Raw genomic sequence first — 15,445 nt, forward strand, 5'->3', positions numbered from 1 at the left:
TAAATTGCACAAGTTCCTACAGAACGTGATTGGGTTCGATTCCGTGGATGACGAGTCCGAACCGGCGAATCCACTGTTCGATGGGGACGCCAGGGGCGAGGCCGGCCCAGTGCAGCATTTAGTGTGGTTGTTTTATCATAAATGAATAAAACAATTGTTCAGCTTATAAAACAGAAGTGTTTCATTTACAACATTAATTAACAGTTCCAACAATTTAGAAGAGATATATTTCGTTATGATCACAATTTTTAAACAGTAAAATAAGCTTTCTGCTTCCATATATTTTTCATTCAGATTGCACTTATATTTCATTTAAACGTTGCATGACAATTTATTTTGAAACTGTATGACGAGTCCGTATCTTTCTCAATGTTAATCATACGGTTTGTTCATTTCAAGTCTTCCTAAGAATGGATGATAATCATGCTAATGGTTTACAGCGTGCAGAACGAAAATCATCCTGTTTAAGAATTAATGCTATTCAGTTCTTCTGTGCTTTGAGAGCTGAATCAGAGAATGATAATCTTTCACAAATAGAAAAATAATCCGTATGGGGCTCAAGTGAAGCAATAATCATACATTGATGTATGGACAATTTGGTTCAGTGTACTTTTTCCCTTTTTATGGTGCGTTTAGCACTTCATCAAAAACATTGACATTTTGGGAGTCAGAAATCACAGGGTCAAACTTCGGAACAGGTTCCGAACTGACAGCATACCTCAGCATAATATTCTAAACTTATAAGGCTGTGAACCCAATTTTCTGAGTTAAATGTAACTCGTGGTTAAAAGTGACATTTCGAAAGTTATTTTCTGTGTTCTAAAATCCCTGCGCTGTCGATCGACCGGTTTTCGAGCCACGATTGTCAAAATTTAACTTCTTGTCTGTCAGAAATAACCATGCTCGGATAGCAGAGTTGATTGATAACTTTCCATCTGACAAATTTTAACCAAAAGTTAAAAAAAAAAATGCGAAATGGTTCAGAGCCTAAATCACGTCAAAATAAAGTTGGGTAAACTGTAGTCGGTCTTCTGAAGATTAATCGGTACATTGTAACTGGACAACGAGCTGGACAGTAAACATTAATGCACAAAAAGAACAAAAATTGTTGCTATAAAAATAATGCATAGTCAAATTAAAAGTTTCCCGAACTTCGTAGTTTTAACAGGTTTCAACTATGACAGTTTTCAAAATTAAACTTATATTTTTGGTTTAAAAATGTTTCTTTCACTTTCGACTTGTAATTTTAAATGTGTTTTTTTTTTATAAAAGTTCACGCAGAAAAAACTATAGTCGAAACAAAAATATTTGAGGTAAATTTAAACGTACACTCAGTTTGTTCTGGCCATAACATAAATTAGGTTGATTTCAAACGTATTCCATGTTTGAAATCATGTGAAATCACTTAAAGACTTAAAATTAATGTTACGTTTATTTAAAAAATATTCGTGTTGAAAATAAACGTAATTTGTCGGTTTTTGTTTGGTTTGTCAGCTATGCGATCAAATATAAATATGTTTATTTTAAAAATGCTTCTCATGTTTAAAATAAACATAAATATTTTGAAATTATTTTAGTTTAGTTGAGTGCAGGGTAAAGCAAAATAAAACGGTTTGCAAAGAAATGAAAAAAAAAAAGATCTTCGGGCAGGGCATCTAAATTCCTGCTCTTTTTCGGGTGCGATACGGTTACCTGTGGGTATTGGTTTGATCTGTGGTATTGGGGTCCTGATCCAGGATATGAGGACCCGTCGGGGTGGGTGTCCGGGGGTTCCAGTTCAGTGGAACCGGTGCAAATTTGTGTTATTAGCGTCGTTTTGCCGTTTCTGCATCGATTTCTGCCACTGGTCTTTATACCGGTTTCTTTCTATGTTCGGTGTCGGAGGAGGATCCGGAATGAATTCGGAATTGATAGCCGTTTTCTGTTGAGGTTGAGCAACCCTAATAAAATAGTTATGGTTATTTAGCTTAACGACGTTTTCTGGGTATAATCCAAACCATTTGTGGAATGGTTCAATCATTTGGGTTATCATTCGATTATGGTACTTTTTTATTAGGGAAAGCTGGGTAACTTTTTTCCGAATGCAACAAGAAGGAAATAAAAAGGCATGATACGCTGAAATCTGTTTACCCAAATCCTATCCAGCTTTCCATGCTCGGTAATGGCGGCCTGTTTGTATCAATACTCGATGAACATTTCAAATGGTCCTATCTGCTTTGATCGATTCTCTTCATCGATTTTCTCTTTTCATAACCACTGCTATGCAAACAGATTTCGCGCTAATTCTACCACATAGTTTGATAAAGAAGGTTCTTATCTAGCGTCCAAAACGTCAATTACAACAGGGAATGGTTTTGCAACTGAGTTATTGACGAAAGAGAAAGTCGATGAAGAGAATTGATCAATGCAGATAGGACCTTTTGAAATGTTATTATAAATGTATCCTTCACTGTGCTTTTGACACTAACTGGAGGGCGTATGTTGTTTCATTTTCTTCTGTTCCTGGGAGAGGGAAAGGGAGGGGTCAAAATCCGAACCTCCAGATAGCACAGTGAATACATTTATTCATACAAACAGGCCGCCATTACCGAGCATGGAAAGCTGGATATTGTTGAAATAAACATGCTTTTGAACGAGCTTTTGAATTTAATGCAAACATAAATATTGTCGCTAGACTTGAAAACCGAAATGACCAGCTCACGACAATCGATTTTACTCTTGTTGTGTACGTTAAAGATAACGTCGCATCAAGTGCGAACTATAGCTCATCATTTGACGAATACAGCGCACTAGATGCGACGTTATGTTTAACTTACATAACGAGAGTAAAATCGATTGTCGCGATTTGGTCATTTCGGTTTTCAAGTCTAGCGACAATATTTTAGTTTTAAACATGCTATCAATTGACTTTGAATAATTCATATGATTAGAGTATAAACATTTATGTTTTTGTTTTAAATGAACAAAATTCGTATCCATGTTCGCAAAATGTTTTCTTCTGGAAAAAAAAATTCCAGATGAAAACAAATCACTGACACAATCACACTTTGGCAATCTCTATAAAATTGCACTCTTGTGAGAGCTCAATATTAAGTAAAAAGAACTCAAATTTTGGATAGTATTTTTTTCCGTGTATCTTACAGTTCCTTGAACTCAATGAGTACACGGAGATGAAAAACAACCCAAAATTAAGTACTTTTCCCCGAGGGGCAATTCACTGCTCTCAAGAATGAATCGAAAATACGTTTATGAAAAAAATACACAAAAATTCATCATTACTCGTCATTACTAAAAAAAATGCAAAAAAATACAAAATTCGGAAAAAAAAATACAAAAATATTCGACGAATAATAAAAATACAAGATAATTCGTCATTTGGACGAAAAAATCGAAAATATGTACAATCAAAATGCTGAATTCGAACAAAATGCGTAAATTTATTATTTTGTATTTTAATCCGAGCTCGAATCACAAAACAATGCATTAATGAGTAGAATTTCGCCCATTTTTAAGAAAAGTGCCTTAAATCATTTATTAAATAAAAAAAAAACATTTTGAGTAGTTGTGAGCCACAAACAAGTAACGATTATTCATTAATGCGTAACAGATGCTTATTAATGCGTAATGAGCGAGGTAAGGGGCTGTTCATAAACTACGTAGACAATTTAGGGGGGGGTATGGCAATTATCCGCGGCCCATACAAATTTTAAAAATTTTGTCTGGACAATTGTCTACGCAGGGTTTGGGGGCGGAGAAACCTAAAAAAACTGTCTACGTAGTTAATGAACAGTTCCTAATGAGTTAATGAGTTAAGCCTCTTTTCTTTAAAATGGGTGAAATTCTACTCATCAGTGGGTATTTTAAAGTTAGCGTGTGTTGTGCATTTGTCAAACAAAACGTCAACATTGTGAGTTTGATCCGTTTGATCATCGGTTCGAGTGGTAAACATAAACACTGAAATGGCAGAATACACTTATAACTGATTTCCAATACATTAATGCATAAAAATACACTTTTATTTTTATAATACACAAAAAAATACATATATTCAAAAAATACAAAAAAATACATTATTACACAAAATACACGTTCATTCGATAAAAAATACTTCAATACGTTCATCAATGCATTCATGTTGGCCTGAATCGAAAATACACAAGTGAATCGCCCCTCGCTTTTCCCTCAATTCCGGGGTTCAGCCCAATAACCCAGATTTGAGTAAATCGCATATAGTAGTTTATATTTAACACCAGCTAAAAAAATACCTACTCTTAAGTATATTATACTCAAAATTAAGTTTAATTCACGTAAATTTGAGAATATGGAATTTACTCAAAAGTAACTTATTGGGCTGAACTATATCGTTGGGTCGAATCTCTCGTTCCTTTTTTTGACAACAATAACGAGTGCAAGTGAGAGGCTGAAGTCAATATTAAGTAAAAAGAACTCAAATTTTGGGTAGTATTTTTTCTCCGTGTAGATTACCGAGGTGAAGCAATCAGTTGAGTTGAGTACACTCAAAAAATATTGAAATCTAAATAGTATAAAAGTTACGCTAAATAGCAACTCTCCGTACCGACGCAAAGGTCGGTATAAAGGGAGAGAATGCAAAATTAGTATAAAAATGGTTTATGCGTGCCATAGTATAAAATCGAAATATACTCACAATGCATAGATACGGTTTATTCAAGAGAATGTATTTTTCGCTTCTTTATTTCATTTATGGTAAATATTATTGTTTTCAAATGAAAATAAAAATTGTCTCAGGAAGCTTTTTTCATTAGTTTATTTTTTATTAATAATATTTAAAAAAATACTTACAATTTCGATGCTGCCCAGCAGATTACAGGCGCAGTAGAAATCCGCTGGGACAAAGCCCTTCACCAGCACGAAGCTCCGAAGGGAATCCAGATGTTCTTATTCCTGTAATTTTAGTAAACACTGATCGAATTCCACTCCGTTATTCGGACTTAGTATAATTTTGACGAAAATTTTAATCGAACCAATGTATAAATTTTGAAAAACCATAAAATGCATAAAATTTAATCTATATTCGTTTTGTAATATTTTTGAGTGTAAGTGAAACCCCTATACACTCAAAAATATTACTAATCTAAAATAGATTAAAATTTAATCTTTATTTTATTTAGCTTTGTTTATTCATAGCTTTGATTAAAAAGTAATCTATTCCACGTTTGTTTTTATGCATGAGTATGAATAACATGTCATAGTTCATGATTATGCATAAAAATTTGTTTCTCTGTTTAGCTCTTGTCAATAATCGACACAAACCGCCTCAAACAAATATTGTTTTCCATCTGAGCTTCAAATGAAAAAAAAAAAAACTGCAGTAGGTGTTTATAAAACATTAATTAAATGCAGCAACATAATTTTAGATGCTGATGTTTGGCTATCCACAGCAAAAGATCATCGAAGGTATTAGCACAGACAAACAGACATAACACTCATAAGTTGTTCATCGAACAAGCATTTAACGGTCAATTTGAAAGTATCTCAGTTGGTAGTACTGCCACCTGTGGCGCGCATAGAAAATTCCCTTGCGTTTGACGTTTACACACTACCGCCATCTATGCAGCGTACTACCCACCACAGTGTACTCAACAGGTGGCGGTAATGTTTTAGCGACGATGTTTTACAATAAGAAATATTCAATGTGTTATGTCTGTTTGTCTGTGGTATTAGGTACGAGTTTTTTATAGAACATTGGTCATTCATCATTGCTTTGGAGTGAATCACTGTCGCTGTGGGATTCCATGCTTTTGTCGCTGATCATGGGGATATCAAGAACAAAAAAGAGTTCCGGTGAGGGAATCGAGAAAGGTGAGAATATTCTGTGGTACGGTGGGTGAGTCTGATTCAAAATGTTTAATTATTATCAGGTATTTTTGGACTTCTATCGACATCCGCCAGCTGCGATCATACTGGAGGGAACCGAATTGCCGTCGCCACAAAATCGATGAAGCGAAAAATACTGAACTGGATGATCTGTGTAAAATAAAAACGTATATCCATACGGTTCGCTCTCTACACCTTTTTGTTTATGTTTTTCAATCATAACAAACCACATGAAACTGAAAAATAATCGGATCTGGCGAATAATCGCATAATATACATATGAAGAATACCTCAATTTTATACTATCCAATGTATAAACCAGTTTTATACTAAGTTAGTATTATCTCTCTTTATACCAAGCTATGCGTCGGTAAGGAGAGTTGCGATTTAGCGTAACTTTTAATCTATTTAGATTTGAAAATCCTTTGAGTGTACGATACAAGCAATTAGTGACGTCACTAATTGCGTGTACGTTGATTTTTTGGATTACTAGTCCAACCATATTTCACGATCTGTATTACCTCTCTCTGGAATTGGCGTTGTCGGCACCGTCGAAAATTCAGTTCCAACATTTCAAAGGGGCGTAATTGCTTTTGTAAACAATGACTTTAGCCGTCAATTTCTCGCGAATGAAATCTTACCTCTCCAAAATAACAATGCTAGCTGGTAGAGGAAACATTCCTCTACCTGCTGGTGTCATTATATTTCATGAGTGAGATTTTATTCGCGAAAATTCGACGGCTAAAGCCATTGTTTACAAATGCAATTACGCCCCTTTGAAATGTTGGCACTGAATTGTATTTTCTTGCAAATATTGACAGTTTCTTATACACGGAGATGAAAAACAACCCAAAATTAAGTACTTTTCCCTCAATTCCGGGGTTCAACCATAGAGGTAACTCTAAGACCACTGGGTCCCGAAGAAAATCATTATTATTTTTGGCTCACTCAGTACCAGAACAACGGTCCCAAGCAGTCCCAAGCTATTTCACTCACCCCTGCATGTTCTGCATGAATCCACACACCCCTGATGTTATCTGTCAAACTTTCATAGCGAATCAAAACAAACATAGTGTAGTAATAGAATTTCAACTAGAATAGGGTACGTTAATCGTTTGCTTGGGACCAATAGGCTACTAAAGTGGTGAGCCAATTTAAAATCGTTAGTTTCGTATTGATTGTTGGTTCAACCCAATAACCCAAATTTGAGTAAATCGCATATAGTAGTTTCCATTTAACAACAGCAAAAAAATTACCTACTCTTAAGTATATTCTACCCAAAATTAAGTTTAATTCACGCAAATTTAAGAATATGCAATTTACTCACAAGTAACTTATTGGGCTGAACTATATCGTTGGGTCGAATCTCTCGTTCCTTTTTTGACAACAATAACGAGTGCAAGTGAGAGGCTGAAGTCAATATTAAGTAAAAAGAACTCAAATTTTGGGTAGTATTTTTTCTCCGTGTAGGATTTTCTGATGGAGTGAAAGGGTAGTACAAAGTGAACCTTGTTTCACACACAGTCTGACGTTTGCTTATGGATTTTTACGCAGGACTAAAGAGCTACAGAGTCGCCTTCAACCTAAGAGGCCTTCAACGCCAATTGGCGTTGACGGCGACTCTGTAGCTCTTTACTCCTATGAGAAAATCCATAAGCAAACGTCAGACTGTGCGTGAAACATGGCGGACTTTGTACTATACTTTCACTCCACCGAAAATTCCCATAAGAAACTGTCTATATTTGCTGAAAGAGCAAATTTTTCGACGGTGCCGTCAACGCCAATAGCCAGTGCGTGAACTGGCGGTCATGCTTTCTTAACGCTCAGATTGACAGTTGAGGTTAGGATTTGTTGGTAGAGTGAATGAATAAGATACAATCCACCGTCCCCCACAAGAGTAAAGAGCTATATACCAACTTCGTACAAGCAGGTAGAAGCTATTTTGTCGTTAAAGCGAATGAAGTAGAAAAGCGGATGTTCTCGTAGTGAAAAGCGCATAAACGTGATCATTTCTAAACCAGCAGCCGCCAAGAATGATTTTTCATTCTGCTGGAAAATATTCAAAATTCAATCGTTGAAACTAAATGTGACCAAAAGTGAGTGAGTAATCAAGCTATTCTTCGATTGAATTTATCAATAGCAAAAAAAGTGTGATAAACCTAGCGTAATCTGGTGAAATTTCGTTCAGAATTAACCTAACCTCACAAATAGAATTGATTTCACCATATCGAGCTATGGGGCGCGGTAGACCGAAACGTGAAAATCCTTCCAACGGAGACGCGCCAGCAGCTAAAGTGGCTCGATCCAGCACCACTAAATGTAAGTCTTTCTTTGATTTTTGATTTGATGCGAAGTAATTGAGGGATATTTCCAGTTGAACTTCCCCTGCCTGTTCTACCCAAGCCATGCGGAAATGTTCTTTCTTGTGGTCAGGGTGAAGTTGGACAGCTTGGTCTGGGGGAAGATGTAATGGAAAAGACACGACCGGCCATGATCGACAGGCTGAAGGACATCGTTGACATATCAGCTGGTGGAATGCACAACCTATGCCTCACCCGGCGGGGGGAGGTGTTTTCCTTCGGATGCAACGACGAAGGTGCCCTGGGCAGAGAGACGGCCGACGAAGAGGGTTCGGAATTTTTACCGCGTAAAATTGCACTCCCGTCGGAGTGTCTGAAGATATCAGCCGGAGATTCACATTCCGCATGTCTGCTCAACGATGGACGCGTCTACGCTTGGGGCTCGTTTCGGGTAAGGCACAGGGTTTGGATCTGGTAAACTATTACAAGATCGTTAACATAACAGCTGTTGCTTGGCTGAGCGGTTGTATTTTCCCGCCGTTTGTTGATTTAAAAGCGCATTTCCTTGTTTAGTCACCCTCTTTAGACGAACCGGTTTGTTGCCGAATTTCTTGGTTTTCTGCGGTGAAGGGATAATGCATATACCATCCCTTGCTTTGTCTTTTGGAAGGGACGCATTGTCCTTTTTTTACCTGTACCGGCGTCTTTGAAAACGTAGGTACCTCTCTAGCATCAGTCAAGGGCGGCATTCAATGTCGTTGTTGTATTATATTTGATTCTATAGGTAGTTTCATGTCTTGGAAACATAGTTTATAAACCGGCGGAGGAAGGCGACGTCATGTTTCGAGTAGAACTTTTCTGAGCTCTGATACAGGGCACGGCCGTTCAAAGCTAGTGTTAATCTCGCACTTGGAGCACCCACACGAGTACCCCATGTTACTCACTGCACCTGCTTCGGGAAGGTCTGAGATAAAGCATGTAGAAATGTTTCAGCAAGGCACTTCCTTGAAAGGAAGGTTTCGCTACCAGAAAGTACATGTGTGTACGTTTGACTGTCCTCACTCCTCAACATGAACGATGTAATCGAATTTGCTTTTGCTAGTAAATTTAGCAGATTGTATCGATTTTGTTTTGTCTTGAGTGGATGTAAGTAATATCTTCGCTTTGGGCGGTATCACTTTTAATCAGTCAATTGAGAAAGCGAATTGCTAGCATTTTTAGTAAAATCTGCGAGCTATGATCTATTTCCATGGTATTCGATGTGTGCACATCAGCAATGCTATGGCTATGGGATCGTAGAACTCAATTCAGACTAGTCTAACACTAGCTTGGCCTTCAGTCTACAAAGACGAAAAGTTTCGATCCATGATGCTTCGTCTTTCGGAAGGATCAAACGTGGAAGGGTGGGTCGACAACGTTGGGGAACGTCAATTAACGGGCCTTACTTTTTTGTCGTTCCCAACAGGATTCACACGGAAACATGGGTCTGACGTTGGAAGGAAACAAGCGTCTACCAGTTGAGGTGGTTCGTGGCCTCAAGTCAGTTGACATTGCATCCGGTGGGGACCACTTGGTGATTCTGAGCGAAAACGGTTACGTCTATACGGTCGGTTGCGCTGAACAGGGTCAGCTTGGACGAATTTCTACACGTGCCGCATCTGGTGAATCTCGACGAGGTAAAACTGACCTTCTACAGCCCGGTGTTGTTACATTGAGGGGAAAGAAAATTCTAGCAGATGCCATCTGGGCCTCGACCTACTGCACCTTCTGCCGAGATCGCAATACCGCCAAAATATATGCCTTCGGTTTGAATAATTACTGTCAGCTAGGCATTCCGAATCCCAGCGAAAATGTCGTTAAACCGGTATTTGTACCGGAGCAGACGAGTTTCACAGATGTGAAAACAATCGCCGGAGGACAACATCACACGTTGATTTTAAAGAACGACAACAAAGTGCACGTGATTGGCCGTAAGGAGTACGGTCGACTAGGACTAGGCAATGTTTCGGAAGATGCCAAAACGGTGACCGCAGTTGGTACCTTAGCTGATAAGAATGTGGTTGAGATTTGCTGCGGAGAAAGCACATCGTTCGCTGTGACCGATAAGGGAGAAGTATTTGCATGGGGCATGGGCTCGAATCAGCAGTTGGGAACCGGAAGCGAGGACGATGAAATAACACCGGTACAAATCAGCAGCAAACAGGTACAAGGCAAACGGATTCTCAAGGTTTCCAGTGGTGGCCAGCACAGTTTGTTCCTGGTTGAAGAGAAGCCAACCAAGGTAGGGTTCATTTGAACTGGTAAATTCTTTCAATTTCCCTAACACTTAATCTTCCCGCGCTTTATTTAGGATCCAACGCCCGTGCCGGAAGCTCAGCCCACAGAACAACCGGAGGAAGAGAAATCTAAAACCAATGGTGATACCGATAAAGCCTCGACTTCGACCACGAAGGACGACGGTGTGAACGGTGGTTCTAAGAGCCAAGAGGAAGATGAGAAAGAATCGACAAGTGGTGAGACTGATGAAGTTGCGAAGAAGCCAGCCGGGCGGGGACGCAAGCGAAAGCTGTGAATGCAGAAGAAGAGGAATCGCTTCTTCAAATAGTTAGACCTGTTCAGTACTAGGGATTTTTTAGGTTAGTTAGAGAAAGGAACAATACTTCTAGAAACTAAGTGTTTAGTTTTGTAAACAATCATTTTATCATTTCATGGTAATCGTCTTATTAGACGATGTTCTTTCTGTATTATTTTTCTTTCCATTTTGTTGAACCTTTTCTGTTTCTACGAGCCAGTGTTTCTGTTCTTTAAACGTTTCTATTTCCATTTATATGTTCATCTCCGTCGGGAAGCCAGATGAAAAAAGGCACATGTTAGAACTTGTTACTTGGTATTTCTGGCATAAAAGAAAGAGAACAAATGACGTACATTGCTTCAACTTTGAAAATAATTTATTAAATCATTCACTGTTCAAAACGTTAAAATAAAATCCAAAATAACTCAAACAGAGTAATGATTGTTATTTCTTTATCGAGGAACTTATTTTCTATTGAATCATTTGCATTTGCAGAACCTTAGATGACCAAAGACTCTTTTATGCCGCGGATACACTTGTATGACAAACTATGAACATGACCATTATTTGTATAAAACATTATTAGCACATCCAGCACACTTGTATAGTTATTGTATAGTAGTATTATAGTGCTCATAATTATTATACAAATAATGCTCGCTCATAGTTTGTCATCCAAGTGTATCCGCGGCACAGAGCTGCCAGGTGGTTTTATAAAAAATCTGTATCCACTCTATTAAAAAATCTGTATTTTCTGTATTGACGATTTTTTTCTTAATTAATCATGTTTTGTTGTTTTACAAATACAGTGCATACAAAATAACCATAAAAAGTGCTTAACCACCTATTCGGGCTATCGTACTAACCATACGGGATATAATTGCGCCATTTGTGATATCGTCCGTACTTATTTATAAGAGTGATATGAAGCCGTTTGAAAATGTATGGAAATTTTAGTTTCTATTCATTATCTTCCTGATAAGCAGTTTTAAATGCAAAAAAGTGCACGAGTTCATTACTATTTGATATTTTTAATATACTACCGTGACGGGCGTGACTGCGTTTTCCGTTGGAGGGAGTGAGAGAAGCATAAAAGAAACAGCAACGCCTCGAGCAGATCCCACTGCAAAAAATATGGTTTTTAGCACAACAATTAATTTTGGAGAGAAGGGGGTACGCTGATAAAATCGAGCAAGTTATTTTGTTTTTATAAATCTTGAATTTTTTTTTCTCAAGCATTTTATAAAAATCTGTATAAATCTGTATTGTAATTTTAAAATCTGTGATAAATCTGTATTCTGTATCGGGTCTGTATTAAGATTAAAAAATCTGTATAATACAGATAAATCTTTATAAATGGCAGCGCTGCCGCGGCATTAGGGTAATCTAATCTAATATAATACCTACCCACACCTGAGGACCCACACAACCAGTTCATGAAATCATCCTGGAAAATGATGAATATAAATACCTCCATCGGATTGTACGACTTTTCCCCGAAAGGAACATTTTTCCGAAAACTATTTACCCGAAAGATACAATTTACACTGTACGATCTATTTAAATATGATCCTAGGGTTTGTTACAACTTATCTATATGCAATTGAGAAAAATATCTCTGGTGAATATTGATAAACAGAACAAAGTCGTTAAATACCCTAGATAAAGTTATGACTTGTTATGGCATTTGGCGCAGCGTTGGCAGATATACCGATTTCCGAACTAAATACCGATATACCGATAAGGTTTCTCAGACTACCGATTTTTTAAATAATCAAAATGATTATTACCTGCCCGCGCTTAGAATTTCGGATAAAATTATTGTATACATTATAAGAGACTTGCTTTTTCATCCTTCGCTCGCATGATTCTTCTATCTTTTCCCGCCAGTTTTTCAACTTTCCCGGAACTTCAGGGATGCTTCCAGATTTTGATTGCGGATCCACACTAGCTGCAATTAAGAAGTTCTGAAACTTCAGAAAAGTTCAGACTTTTGAGTCCAAGGAACTTCTAGAAAATTTAATGGTTTTCAAGACAGTTCCATTAGTTTCAGGAGAAATGAGCGAACTCTAGGAAGCTCCGAAAACATCAGGACAGACCAATAAATTTCAAGGAAATCGCTGAAGTTTTAAAGGAGTTCCGAGAAATTCAGGCAATTTCCGAAAACTTCAGCAATGTTCCGAGGAACTCATGCAAATTCAAGAAACGTAACATGAACATTTTTTATGGTAAGTTCTGTGCTTATTAATGGCAGTGTCTTTTAAAAATTAGAAAAATCGGGAAGATCAGAGAACTTTAATGTTGATGTTAAAAGCTCGGTAATAGGTGGGTATTGCGGAGTCGACCAGTTTTATTTTGCAAGCCAATGGAAAACTGCTTGAAAATTTTCTCAAGTTTAAAACCGGTTTGCTCTTTCTCAGTTGATTCCCGCCAAAAGTTCTGAGCCAGGAGTGCTCGAGCCCCCATGACTCTATCAAAGTTTGTTTACATACATGTTTCGCCAAAGTATGTTTTACTGTTTGAAAACTCAGCTGCCTCATAAAAACTATACTGGTTTTCATACTTTCATCACTAAGTCTGTTGGTTTTTTTATCTTTGAGCTTAAAATTAAGAATATGTTATGAAAAAATATAGATCATTTTTATGAGATTACAATAAGTTACAATTACAAGAACAGTAACTGCATTTGCTGCTTCTGAATGTTTGGCTCCCGCTTGACAGTTCACACTGGCTCCCAAGTGACAAGCACCTTGAGTGAGTCCGCAGTACTCAGGGTATAATAGCTTCCTTTGATTTTTGACGTTTAAAGATTGTAAACATATTATATTATTGTCATATAGATTTTCCTTTTAAGAAATCCAACAGTGAACATTTGTTTTGGCATGGTTTTCTGGGATGAATATCGCTCCCAATAAAATACATCTTACATGATTGCTTTTCATAAATAATTGAAACAATTTTCAACGATGTTCTCGTACACTCATTAAAATGATTAGTCGAACTAAATATAGCTAACAACAATGATACTGTATTGAATAATCCTTGTTTGTTATGGTTCCATAAGATAAGGGGTTCCGGAAAAGAATGTATTAAGATTGAAAAAAATATTCTACTGCAATATTTACTTTGCTTAGAGTCGGTGTATAATGAGTCACGCCAAGAAAAAAACAGTTGAACTCGCATCACGGTTTTCGAAAGATTCCCTTTCTTTTAACTTGGCAACAGAGGACTTCTCCATCAACTTCAAATGACTTCTAGCGAGGAAAAAAATTACCGGCTGTAGTAAATCATTATATCAGTGATTTTGTGGAATTATCTTAAGGAAAAATAGTAGAAATTGTAATTACTGATCATTACAAAACGTATCGCATGACAAATGTAATGCTCACTGCGTGTATATGATCATTTCTTCGGTGATATTTAATATTTAATTGCAATACCTTTCGTGGACCTTTCATAGCATCGTAATGCTTGTTTACTTTGCACGATAGGTAGCCGGTTTGACAGTTCAATAGGTAGACTTGGCTTCACTCTTGGCGTGACTCATTATACACCGACTCTAACTTTGCTAAGATTCTAATTGTAAGCCTTCTACACACACTCAAAGATAAATTAAATAAAAAAGCTTAAAAAGTATGCAGATTCCCGTTTCACCTTATTGAGTCCGAGCCATGATTACTTCGGCAGTAGTCATGCATGATTAAAATCGAAATAATCTTTCCAGTATTAAATTTTATTCTTTTTCAAAGCTGATATATAATCAAAAAGGATTAAAATTCAATCAAAAATTATTAAATTGAATCAAAAATGATTAAAATTTATTCAAAAAAAGATAATCTACCATGATTAAACTGGGATTAATATCAGATGCTTATTTTTTAGAAAGAGATGATTAATTTTTAATCATTCGATATGATTAAACTGAGTTTAATGTCAAATTGATTAAATTTCAAGCAAAATTAGAATACACTGGAGTCGCTTTTTACGCGGGTGATACGTCCCGCGTAAAAAAAAACCGCGTAAAAAAAAACCGCGTAAATTCCGGAATCCGCGTAAAAAAAAACCGCGTAAATTCCGAAATCCGCGTAAAAAAAAACCGAGTAAAAAAAGACCGTGTAAGAAAAAATCGCGTAAAAAGCGATATACCGCGTAAATTCTGAAATCCGCGTAAAAAAAAACCAAAATCCGCGTAAAAAAAAACCGCGTAAATTCCGGAATCCGCGTAAAAAAAAACCGCGTAAATTCCGAAATCCGCGTAAAAAAAAACCGTGTAAAAAAAAACCGTGTAAAAAAAAACCGCGTAAAAAGCGACTCCAGTGTAGTTCAATTTGTCAGTGCACCTAGAAATTATCGCCGACTTCGGTATTTTTTACCGAAATCTGAACAGCTGAACTGTTCGGTAAAAGCTACTTTGAAACTAAATCTCTACTAAAATGACAAAATTTGATCATATAAACAAGTTTGTTCATGTTTCGAAACTATTTTCAAATTCAATTGCCTTTAAAGTGAAGGTCAAAGTTTTACCGAATGTTCAGTTGTTCTGATTTCGGTAAAATTTACCGAACACGGAAACAAAATCTTAGTGTGCACGGCTAATTCAGATTCCAGCACTAGTACTCGAACTTCATAAACCAGTTCCATGAACTCATATAATGTAGTCGTTGTTTTATTGCACACAGGAGCTTTAAGAAAGATTTGAATACACGACACCACCGAA

General features: G+C 36.9%; 1 protein-coding gene across 1 annotated transcript; it reads left to right on the forward strand.

Annotated features, from left to right (window-relative positions):
• The first annotated feature begins 7,822 nt into the window (after nucleotides 1–7,822).
• Nucleotides 7,823–10,896, forward strand: Rcc1 (Regulator of chromosome condensation 1). Its single transcript, XM_065220840.1, has 4 exons — nucleotides 7,823–8,175; nucleotides 8,231–8,607; nucleotides 9,622–10,437; nucleotides 10,507–10,896. The coding sequence occupies exons 1-4, from the start codon at nucleotides 8,091–8,093 to the stop codon at nucleotides 10,726–10,728; spliced, it is 1,500 nt and encodes a 499-aa protein (XP_065076912.1). The 5' UTR covers nucleotides 7,823–8,090; the 3' UTR covers nucleotides 10,729–10,896.
• The last annotated feature ends 4,549 nt before the right edge of the window (nucleotides 10,897–15,445 follow it).

This window comes from Ochlerotatus camptorhynchus, unplaced genomic scaffold (genome assembly GCF_037179485.1).
Source record: "Ochlerotatus camptorhynchus isolate MF236.1 unplaced genomic scaffold, CSIRO-AGI_Acam_v1.1 ptg000133l, whole genome shotgun sequence".
Taxonomy (NCBI): Eukaryota; Metazoa; Arthropoda; class Insecta; order Diptera; family Culicidae; genus Ochlerotatus; species Ochlerotatus camptorhynchus.